A 12,220-nucleotide genomic window follows, 5' to 3' on the forward strand; every position below is an offset into this window, starting at 1 on the left:
CGTTGTTGACTGCTGCTTTGCCGCCTGTGCATTTTTGAGTTGTTAGGGGAAGCACAAGTTCGCTCCAATACACTTGTTTTTCCTCCAAGCCAACTGTGTTGCCTGTTGCGTCAGCCGCTTTCCAACGGGAGCGGTACGGTATGACACTACGGCTCGGCTGAGAAACTAGGCATCTTGGGGGCCCTAAACATGAAGACTCTGGGCCACCACCTTGCGGGGGCTGTACAAACCCTTTGAATTGTTTCTCATAGTTTTTGTGATGCAGCGTTGCCCGGCAAACAGCACTCAGTCTAGCTGCAACCGAAAAGGCTCGGCAAGCGGGAAAAGGCCGAAGAGACCAGTAGGAGAGAGTGGCTGTTCCACTATTATCGGGTGATGTGATAGGCAGTGTTATACAGGCGGCGTTTCAGACTAGGCATGCTCCACTTGTCCTTGGTATGGCTTATGAACAGGCTTGAAAGTGGGTTGTCACTGCAAAAAAGCGACATCATTGTAAAAGGTTATTTAAATTTGTTTTGTTATTTATTTATTATTAATTAGAAGCTTCATGCAAGACGAATGAGGACAAAGGTGTTACTTTTTTTTGTTGATTTTGGCTTCAGGAGTTAAAAGAAGCCATACAGCTAGCCAAGCCAAAAAGGCGAGGAATTTCACTCATTGCTATGGCGGTGCCCACGATGGTGCGCGGCTATATATTAGTGTGAAACTCTCACTGTAACGGGGCAATGGATGCCGTGCCGCGGAGTGACCGCCTTGTCCTCTCGTTGTTGCTGCAGGGTCCTCGGAGGCTGCGGCGGTGCTGCGCCCGCGGCTGGCGCGCTTCCTGGGGGCCCTGGGCGACCCGGACCTTGGGGTGCGCCGAGTGGCCCTGCTGGCGCTCAACTCGGCCGCCCACAACCGGCCGCAGATGGTGCGCGACCTGCTCGACTCGCTGCTCCCGCAGCTCTACCGGGAGACCAAAGTGCGGGTGAGGACGCCTACCAACTGCCAAGTGAACCTGGATATTCATACATCTCATTCAGGCAATGGGGATGGCAGGCACATCTGTGCATTGCCGCCCATATCATTTGGTCTTCACGTGGTCATTTCATCTTATGCCGTCAGCGACTTTATGCCATTAGTGTGTGGTGTTCGGAAAGCAGTAGCAGTTTTCTCGCAGACACGCCACACCGCACCTCTGCAGCTGTGTCATTTCTTCATCCCAAAGGTACTCTGTGGTACGGAATGCGGCTCGCAATGAGCACATAATCGTAAAGAAGTGATTGGGAACCGTGTGTATGTCTTGCTCGCTTAGTTGTTTATGCAGGCACAAGCTGAAAGGAGTTCTCCTTCCACTTTTCCCAGGGGCAGTGGGGGTTTAGGATGTTGATGCTTTGTATGTACATTCTAAATGCACTTCATCTGGTGTCTCCAATCTTGAGATTTATCAATCTTTGTGGAGGCCGTGTTGCATTACTTTGGCACAGCATTAACTGGCAGCGAAGCCCCGGGATTCAATCTTAACCCTTTGAGGGTCGAATTTTTTTCGCCAAATGCGACCCCCCAGGGTCGATTTTTGTTATTGCTGATTTAAATTCTTGAGATGAATCTATTTCAAGAAAAGATATCGTAATTGTTTTGGGTGACCATAAAGTGACAAATAAAAAAACGTTTGTGTTGTTACATACATGTGGTTTATTCATGAGTAACACAAGAAAAATTCTTAATAAAAACGAGAGAGTAACAAGCCAGCACCTTTTGAGTGAATTGAAATCAGATAGACATCGGTTTCGCGGGCGCAAAAAGTGGGAAGCGCCCGGAGGACGATACCATAACCAGCCGCTGCACATGCATGCATGGTTGGATGCGCGAGCAATAGACGGCACACCGCTCCTATAAAAAACAAGAAAAAAAAAAAAGGAGAAAAGAGCCTCATCAGTTTCGCAGGCGCCCTTTGTCTGTGGCAGGTGCAAGAAGCGAGAGGTGCCCGATGGGCAATACCTAGCGCACCCCCTCGTTACCAGATGCACAAGCGATAGCCGGCGTGCCGCTGAAGTAAATAATAAAAAATTAAAAGAAGAGCCATCAGCAGAAGAAAATAATTTGACATATCTCCGCAGTGTGGCCACACATGCCAAGCAAGAGAAGTTGGCGAAAAAAGCGCACTTTTTAAACATACAAGCAATGACGTACATATGCGTTATGACCATTTTGAAGGTGTTTGCAGAGGACGTACAGTGGAATCTCGGTGATACGAATTTCGTCGTGATACGAATTTTCAAAATTCCTCGGCCAAAATGCATTGTACGCAATGTAAAAAATTTCAGATGATCCGTACGCATTTATCACTCCGGTGCGGGTGATACGAACACGCGAGCCGCGAGCAGACTGTCCTGGACGGGAGGCAGGAGTGTTGGTGCGGCCTTGGTTGAGCGCGGGCACAAAAGCATTAGTCCTCCCTTGCTGGCGGTAATCCTCCTAGTGGGGTGTTTACAATAGCAGCAAGAGAGGTGCTGCTCCGAACGAACAGAACGTTTCGCCCCCTCGACGCTTGTTCTTTGTCCCTCCCTTCTTATATCTCCCGCTACAATCTCTTCTCTCTGTACCTTTCCTTTCCGCTGGCTGCAGCTCGGGTGCCTCTAGCTTCCTTTTTTGTATTATACTTTTTGAATAAACAACTGCAATCAAGCGTTCTCTCATTTCTGATGGCGAATACCCGCACCATTTTGCCTTCTCCGCATTCCTCGCTTCCCTCAATGCCCCGCACTCTAGCTACTCTGTTGTCGCCTTGCCATGTTGCGCAAGGCGCCGACTTGCACGTGGATTATGTTAAGTGTGAACCGCATAAAGCGTTTCCTGCTCACGAAAACGCGCCGCGAATACCACCCGCATGATGCACGCGGCGCCGTAAGTGGAGGTAACATGGCGGCATCACCGGCCGCGAAGTGGTGCGGGTAGCTCGACCGACCGCGTCTGACCGCTCTTCAAGGTGCCACTTAGGAACAAGTGAGGTTGCTTGTTCAGTAAAGGAGCTGATAATGTGTCTGAAAATTACACTACAAAGCATCGTCTGCGCGGCTAGAGAAAGCGCCCATCAAATATCCGCCACTGTGGTAAGCCTAAACATCTCCGGCGGGGCCAGCGGGCTGTCCGGAGCGCTGTCAAACTGCTGCCCTGCCGCCACAAAGAGCGCCCCTCCCCATTGGCGCAAGTTGGCAGGCTCCTCCCACTGCCGCGCACGTCGCACATCGTTTTCCGAGCAAGGTGGAATCTGGCGTGGGGGCGAAATTGTCGCGCCCGAATCGCATGTGGTTCACGCTTGAGTTCGTGGGCGCGCGTTGCGTCGGCGATGAGCGCGCGTTGTTTTGATGCCCGCACTTTCGCGCTGGCACCCCGGCTGGCACCCCGGCGCCAGCCTCTGCCTCGGTTGCCGCGAATGGCAGTGGGAGGAGCTTCACGACTTGCGCCAATGGGGAGACGTGTGCCTCATGGTGGCAGTTTCGAAGCGCTCGCCGCAGCTGGCAGGGCCACCTCCGCGGTGGATATTTGGCGCGGATGACATTTTATAGTGCACAGTTCTCTCCCACACTGTCAGCTCACCTTGAGCTGCATTTTAACAAAAGGTCGGAAGCGGTCGCTGAAGCTACTTGCACCTCTTCATGACAAGAGCCGACGCCATGTTGCCGCCGTCTGTCGCATGCGCGGCACGTTTCCATTTTTTTCTCGTTTTCTGATACGAATTTTCGGGTGATACGAATATTTTTTGTTTTTGCCGCCCCTTGAGATTCGTATGACCGAGATTCCACTGTATATGTACGTCCGTGACCCCGAAAGGGTTAACAGGGCTTGAATCGTTGCTGCGGTGTAACAGTTGTTGTCATCAGTGCAGCAGTAGCTGAGAGGGCACTGCACCAAGACGTTACATCTTATCCTCGTCTCTGCAGAACGAGCTCATCCGGGAGGTGGAGATGGGTCCGTTCAAGCACACGGTGGACGACGGGCTGGACATCCGCAAGGCGGCCTTTGAGTGCATGTACACGCTGCTGGACACGTGCCTGGAGCAGCTGGACGTCTTCGAGTTCCTTAACCACGTGGAGGAGGGCCTGCGCGACCACTACGACATCAAGATGCTCACCTACCTCATGCTGGTGCGCCTGGCCCTGCTCTGCCCCGCCGCCGTGCTGCAGCGGCTCGAGCGGCTCGTCGAGCCCCTCAAGACCACCTGCGCCAGCAAGATCAAGGCCAACTCGGTCAAGCAGGAGTTCGAGAAGCAGGACGAGCTCAAGCGCTCCGCCATGCGCGCCTTCGCCGCCCTGCTGGCCATCCCCGACGCCGGTGAGCACGTGCTGCTGCTACAGTCTAAACCACTTATAACAGTATTGAAGTGCTGCCAACAAGCCATTTTTATAACCAGTAATTGTTGCAACAGGGTTGGGCAGGTAAAGTATTTTTGTACGCTATTGGGGATTTGCACCCAATATTTACGAAACGGAAATGTAACTGCACAACCAGCAGACTCCACAGGGCCTCTAGGAAAGACCACTATCTTTCGCATAGGAAGGAAGTCTCCACATCAAATCATTGGCTGTTTCTTTTTAATAATTGGCAGATTGCATGCTACTAAAGTGGCATTGCTTTCTGCCTGTTTTAACATTGTTAATCAACAGTAGCCTTTATCCCACTCTAGCTTTTATTTTAATCTGGGCAGTGTTGAAGAACTGCTAGTCATGCTTGGTTACAGACAATGCACGCATGATCTCTGAGATCTCCAAATACTGTACTTTACATAGGCACATACCATCAGGCTCAATGGCTATAACCAATAATAGGGAAACTGACCATTGTTATAAGCAGTTTATTTTGCCATGCAACACATAGCAAAATTGACAGTGCCACAACTGTTCATTGTTATATCCAATATGTTGTTATAACTGGTATTGTTATAAGTGGGTTGGACTGTATTTGTTATTCACTCGCAGTTGTGGTCTCTCAAAAACTTTGCTCTCACAGCACCACACTTGCACGGAGCTCTGGAGCTGTAGTCATTGTCATTTCGACAAGTGTGAAGCGTATATAGTACTTGTTGCAGCTTGTAGCGAGAGGTCTCAAAAGGTGCCCAATCTGATAAGTTGTCAGGCTTCAGTCCGAGTTGAGTTTTCTCGTCTCGAAGTGGAGACTGTACATCTGTATTCAGGCAATTTTGTGCAGCTGCTATACTTGTCTGCCATCTTTGGGCAGGCCAGTCACACAGTAAGTGCTCCCCTTTTGGTCTTTCAGACAAAAACCCGCTGATGAACGAGTTCTTGTCGCACATCAAGTCGACGCCCGACCTGCAGGCCCTCTACGAAGGCATTCAGAAGGACACGAGTGCCAGTGTCACAGATTCGTCCAACATGATGGACGTCAGCTGAGGGGGCTATGGAGGAACAACAACAGACTGCTGCTGCTTCGGCCCCACCGCCTCCCCTTCAGGTCACCGGCATGGTTCGACGCCCCAGGGGCTGCTGCCACTGCTGCCACTGCTGCGCTGTCTTTTCCTCAGCCCCGTGGGGTAAACGAATGGGGCGCGGTGGCTCTGTTGGGGGCGCGTGTGCGTGCAAGCGGTGGTCTCCTGGTTCCCTGCCGAGCCTCAACGAGACTTTTTGGGAGAAAGTGACATTGCCACGTTGGCTGCTGTGAAGACTCGCCCTCCGCAGCCGGAAGAAAAGTGCTCCTCTCCCTGCCAGCTTGCGCATTGGCCCCGGAACCGCCTCAAATTTCCTTTCTTTTCCCGCCCTTTTTTTTTCCCCCTTTGGATTTGTCCATGATGAGGCTGTTTGTGTGTGAATTGTACTGTTTGTCTTTACCTGGGCGTGTTTGTCATTTTTATTCTCCTGGAAAAAACTTCTTGCGTCGTTTCAACAGAGGCCATCTCCCTCGCTCGAGTAGGCTTGGATCTGGTGTGATTTGGTCGTGGCAGCGTGTTTGAATCCAAAGCTCCTGAGATTTGTCGTTTGTCTGTGCTGACTGTTGCAGCAGTGCAGCATTCCACATTTCGATTGTCGTGGGAAAACTATCTTTTTAAAAGGGTTTGTTTTTCGCGCAGGCCATAGATGTGTTTTGAATAAATAAGGAGGAAAGTTGAAAGTTCACCTCGCAAATTAAATTACAGTTGGGTGCCGCAAACTTGCATAGCATGCGTGTGGCAAAATTGACGCTTAGCGACTTTACTCGACAAGAGGAAATTCAAATGTTGTACAACATCCCTCTAATTGGATTTTTTTTTTTTTTGTGCTGAGTGCTTGGTGTTACAAACACAGCATTAGTTCTGTTGGCACTTAAACATTAGGTCTCTATTTTCATGCGTCGCGAGCCCCACAAAGCCTGCGTCAGGAGAACTGGCAAAGTGACAGGTGCGGGAACAGAAGTTTTGGGGCACTTCAGTGCCTATAACAGGGGCTTAGTTTTCAACCATTGCCCAAATCTTGATGTCAGAGAACAAGCTAACAAGCCCAAAAGGTAGTCTCCTTCGTATTTAGTCTCCTTCGTACCTTGATGCATATAAGGCCAAGGAAGGGATAACTCGATTGGCGTTGGCCTTTTTTTCCAATTTGTTTGCCTCTGCAGCTACACAGTACCCCTAATGGAGCTTCCCTGGACAAGGTTTCCTGCATCAAAATGCCGGCAGCCTTGGTCACAATCTGGATCTTGTGGTGCTCGACTGCGTGGTTTAGCTATAAAACTTTGAGCCCCTTTCATTCATACAAATGGCCCGTGTTGCAGGTGTGCTTTAAGGTACATTGTAGGTTGTGGGGTATCTTCTGCTTTCGTGCAGTTCTGTTGGTAATTCAGCCGGATGTGGTAGCTCCAGAAATGGGTGCCATAGATTGCTGTAGTACGCAGGAGCAGATGTGGGTTTCAGGCCCTTGGGGGGACAGTTTTAGGGGGATTTTCTTGGCTGCTGGGGAACCAAAAATGCCCTCACTGACAGCGAGAGAAGCCAGCAAGTGTTCAAACTTTTCTTTTTCTCTCCATATCTGTGTTTTATACAGAGGATCGTGATCTTTCTGCCTCGTTTTCCTTTTTCAAAGTTAGTTCATGCTCCCGTGTAAAAACCGTGTTTATTATCAAAGAGGATGCCGTACCACTCAGCTGATCCTTGTTGAAGGTGTGCTCTAGGATATTAAAATGTGCTTTAGAAAAATACATTGGCATCCTGGCTGACCCCCTGTATTGGTGCGGGCCTTTGGATTGTTCGGTTTGTGCGCACAAACGTCGAAAAGGTTTAGCCTGAGTTTATGGAGAGAGCACTAATGAGAGCTGTGGAAGAGTGCAAATGCTTGTGAAGGAGCACATGGGCATCTCTTTGGCTGTTCCTCATCATGTGAGAATTGTTTTGCACACGTAGCAAGTCTAGTTTTGGGAGGAAAATGGACTTGCAGCACCTGCTAAAAAGCTTTCAAAAGTAACGGTTCATGTCCCTGGGAAATAGTTTAGGTCATGAAGTGTAAAAAACAAATGAAGCTCACACTAACCCACGAGACTTGAAGGTTGTGAAGCTGTATGCAACCTTCACGACCATCATGGCGGTTTAAGTCCAAGATTGCAGCCGATTTGCTGCTTCTTCACTGCCGCAACGACCTTTACTCCATCTTTGTTGCTGTAATGGCGTAGAAAAAGCAAATCAAAGAAGCAGAACAAACAAAACGCGCACAAACGGCACCCGCAGGTGCAACGTGCACCCTATCACGTGTTCTTTGTCGTGGAGGTGGCACGATTCCTCTCTTTACCCGCAGTCACAGACAAGTAAGATGTTTGACTCGGGTACTAACTCACGGTCGTAACCATATTGGTAAGTTGACTGACTGTAACTTCATTGATCTACCAGACAGGTTCAAATCCTGCCGGTGCCAGTGATTCCTTTTCTTTATACTGTTATACCAAGTTTTGTGAAACGCTGGAATCAACGAACTGCTAAACAGCTCAACTGTGAGGATTTTTGTCTAAGCAAGCAAGGAAGCTAACAAGCCTGCATTTCCGGCACGCAGAGTGCAGTTTTCATTGCAACATTCCGTTTGATGGGCACAAGCTTAGTACTTTCTGTATACACTTGGCACCATCAACTGGCTCTCTTGGAACACTTACTGATCTTTTCAAGGGAAACTAAAAGGTAGAAACAAGTTGGTCGCCATCAGTAAATTATGGTGCTGTGTATACAAGCATACCACTCGTGATAGTACCAATTGCTTGTGGTGCAAAACATGTCAAAAGCGTGAAAACTGCTATCGCAGCCATGTACACTTACTGGCACTACGATTTGTGACAAGTCGGTGGTGAAACTGGTATGGTGGAACTTGTCCAAGCATTTTAAAGACAATATTCTTTTTTTGAGCTACTTAAATGCAGAAATTTCGGTCTGCCTGTCTGTGACGATTCAGCCACCCGGCCAAAGTGAAACGAAAGCTGCGCAATAGTATATACTCGCAGCCAAATCTAAACGGCCAAGTCCGGTGTCAGTGTTCATACTTGTCAACATTGTTGAACAGTACGCAAATATAAGGCGGCAAATCAATACATAAGTGATATTTAAAGTGTTCCTTTATTAACAAGTTATGAATGTTTGGTTTTCACGATAGCAAGCAAATGAAATACTACGCAACAGCAGAAAACCATCGCCTGCTGTGGCCAGTGCTACTTCCTGGCGGCACTTAAGAAATCAAACGGCAACAGCAATGAACGGTTCCACTCGATAGGTTCCACGTTCCGCTTGGAACGCTCGTGGAGTAGGGCAACGTGGTTCTATAAACGTAGTAGGGTGCCTCTGGTAATGACATGGCTGTAAGGACATGAGGTTAGAGCTGAGGGGTAGCATGAAACCAGACTTGGTACTGGTACCTAATGCTAACATGAAAAACATTTTCATTGGTCATATATTGGGTGCAACTATGTGCTAATGAACTAATATCAGTGCGTTTTGTTCTAAGTCATGCCTTTTATTACTTTTTCTGCTCTATTCTTGTGTGCAAAAGTAATGGCAACCGGAAACCCTCTTATTGTAGCCACATTTTTGGTCCATGTCAACGTGAAATGTTCTTGGCTACTTGTCCAGCATATAATTGAATGGCCTTTTTCGCTGACCTTTATCTGTGGATGCGCTGGTAGGCGCCACAGTTACGTTTGGTGGCTCGCTCTTATTGGAATCGCCACTTCTAACAGGTCTGGGACCACTTGAAACATATCCTGGTTGCCATTCAGCAGTCACTGCCAAAGCACCAAGTCATTGTACGGCCAATCATTGGCATTGGGGCAATGTACGAAACTTCAACAGTGCATCCAAAAGAGCAACCTTTGCGCATGAAGTCAACAAAGTGATGTGTGTGCAAAGCAAGCCTCGGCTATCACTGCGAGCATGCCTCGTCATTAGCAGTACTGAAAAATACCACGACCAGCAATCATGGTCAAAAGTGGTCAAGCCGCCATTGTGATTTTCGTATTCGCCGCTGCTACTGCTATACTAAAGTGGAAAGGCTCCAATGGCATCGCACCAACCATCAACGCTGACTGGCTGATAGGCCACGTGAGAATGCACTTGCGCAGGCTTTTCAACGCTCTTCGTGCTCACCTCGGTTTGTTGCGTCGTCGTTCCTCGTCTCATGATGCATACCCACACAAGGGATTGGCCAAGAATCGGGCATGAAGGTGGCTTATGTGCCCGCTTACAGCATCTGAAAAGTAGATAACTAACCATTTGCATTCAGAAACAGCGCGTGGCTACAAGAGAGAATTGGTTAAAAATTGAAGTTTGTGATTTGCAGTGCGAGCGCTCGTGCAGTTCAGTAAAGAAGTCAACATCTAGCGAGTAACGGCGGGTGCTTGGTGGGCTGAGCTTTCTTGAAAATTGGAATGGCAGAGCCGTAAAGATAAGAATTGCAGTTGCTTGAACCATGTGCCATAATTTTCCCCCCTGAGTTACTGTTCATACGGCCAGCCAGAAAAATAGGTGCAGCGGAAAGACTTTTTTTCTTTTTTAAGAGCCAGAAATTATATTTCCCACCCAGCATTCTAGCAAGTACCTGCAAATGCATTCTAGTGCACTGGGCTTTATTAGAAAGGTCCTCGATGCGGATAAGGGTGAGTGTCCCAGAGTCTTGGGTACTCTAATTCTGGAAGGATTTCGTACTTTTTGTCAAAGTTTTCCAGGCCATTCCTAAGCCTTCTCAACCATAGTCTAAAAGCTTTACCTTTAAATGTGACAAAACTATTTTACGACAGTAAGAAAGAAAGGTTTTTTCTCTAGCTTTCCGGCAAAAAAAGTTTCAGCCTCGCTCGGGACGTAAGCTTGTACATTGAATTGTACATTTAATTTTTCGCGGCCTGCGTGTTGCCGGCTTGACCTAGAAAATTTTGGCAAAGACTGCATGTAGTGTGCAAGTATACAGCCTGCTTTTCTTGTCTGGCATCGGCTTGATGGCAAAGGACTGTGTGTGCTTAAATTGCATTTCCTCACAATCGCTGTCAATTCCCCCTTTGCGTCTTTTATCTTGAGAGCCTTGGCTGGTTCCTTGTTGGGACTAAATGTGGACAATGTCAGTCATAATGTTGAGCCAATTTATTACGTGCCGAGCAAAAGAGTGGTTCTGCATTAAGCTGGTTGTTTGGCTATAGTACCATTGCGGACATATTTCAAGAATGCTCGCATTCTTGAAGCATTCGTTACCTCGGGTTGAAAATGTGACTTCCTACGTCATAACAATCATAAGGATTGAATCACCTGCTTGGACTTTATTGCCTACCCTCAGTGGCCACTGGCCTTGTTTTATTTAAGCTTGCCACCACCGCCATTGCCACTAGTGAAAGTGACACACAAACTGTTCAACGGTGCGGGGAGAGCAGAAGCGAGTTAAGAAGGCCTAACGTCAGGCCAGTGCATGCCTGCGTTCGCATCGCCAAGTGGACCTGTACTGGAGACATACTGAAGACGCCCTTCGCTAAAATTGGTAGGCCTCAGTAACATGCCTCCAACACTCGCCACTAAGTTGAAGGCCACGACTCGTTCAATTGCTGGGTATACCTTCAGTAAGATAGTGCCATGGTGTTGGGGATGTATGCTTTTATGCATTTCGGAGTCTTGGTTTGATTCCCATCCAGGGCCAAATTTAGCAATATTCTTTTTAAGCTCAATTTTTCTTGCCTCGTTGGTCATTTTGTATGCCATTCCTCGGTTACGACGAAGATGCACACCGGTTTTTGGTGATGTTTCCGCTTTAATTCGCGAGTGTTCTTTGAAAGCGTACGCGACGGCACTGTAGCAAAATATAGCGAATTTTAACGGGAAAGCAATGGTCGATTTGGGTAGAAAATCCGGCGCCGGAAAAGAGCAGATAAAATGGCCGACGTTGCAACCAAGTAGTTGCAAAGAAAATTGGGTGAAGTTGGGTCTGGATGGGAATGGAACAGGGGGCAGCCGGAATGCGAGGCGAGCGGGCATCGCCACCCCAACACCACTATGGCAGGATGGTCCTAGTGGCGAAAGGTGAACCAATAAGCGAGTGCGTTGGAAAGCCGCCCTTTCCACTGAAAAATATTTCCAAACCCGGCTGTGACTGGTCACTGCTAACCCGACATACAGTCGGGATATTGTAAGCTATGCGCGCGCCGGGCGGACCTATACCAGATGTTGTGGTCGTGCGCCGCCCATATCTAATCGTAGCAAATGCTACGACTTAGCCTAACTTACCCTGACCTGAACCTAGCCCAGCCTAGCCCAACTCAACTTAGCCTAGCCTAGCCTAATCCTAACCTGGCCTGGACTGACCTCACCGTGGACGAGATGAAGGGGCTTCAGGTTGGCCGAGGCCGCTGCCAGAATGCAAGGGCTTCTGGCCGATGACTGGTGAGAGTGGAGGGCGACGCCACCTTCTCCTTCGTTCCTTTCTTTTTGGCTTCATCACGGGCACAAAAAACGTTACTACAACTGCTACCACTCTTCGCTCGCTTGATGTCAGACTATAAGCTCAGTGATCTGGTTCAGAGCTTTATCGATCCGAAGACGGAACCGACGGCCGCAGTGGCGTAGCCAGAAATATTTTAAAGCGAAGCTTGAGTCTGTAACACGAATACGCCCTGCAGGAAAGCCTACTTTCTCTGACGATGATTATGATTGTGGGTGAAGTGTAGCAAAATGAAAACGCTTCCCTGCGGAGCTTAATTGGGGACTGCTTCGTTAAGCCCCCTCCGCTAAAGGTTGATGTGCAGCAGAGGA

The 12,220-nt window shown here is 48.6% G+C and overlaps 1 protein-coding gene across 1 annotated transcript in view; it reads left to right on the top strand.

Annotated features, from left to right (window-relative positions):
• The window catches only part of Cand1 (Cullin-associated and neddylation-dissociated 1), a 51,069-nt gene extending 44,959 nt beyond the window's left edge, over positions 1-6,110 (top strand). Inside the window, exons 24-26 of the mRNA XM_077703389.1 lie at positions 777-967; positions 3,924-4,314; positions 5,257-6,110. Coding sequence (XP_077559515.1) covers positions 777-967; positions 3,924-4,314; positions 5,257-5,390 — 716 coding nt within the window. The 3' untranslated portion in view covers positions 5,391-6,110. The remainder of the gene's footprint in view (positions 1-776; positions 968-3,923; positions 4,315-5,256) is intronic.
• Positions 6,111-12,220: the final 6,110 nt, after the last annotated feature.

This window comes from Haemaphysalis longicornis, unplaced genomic scaffold, assembly GCF_048455015.1.
Source record: "Haemaphysalis longicornis isolate Haplotype H1 unplaced genomic scaffold, Haemaphysalis longicornis Haplotype H1 scaffold_3, whole genome shotgun sequence".
Taxonomy (NCBI): Eukaryota; Metazoa; Arthropoda; class Arachnida; order Ixodida; family Ixodidae; genus Haemaphysalis; species Haemaphysalis longicornis.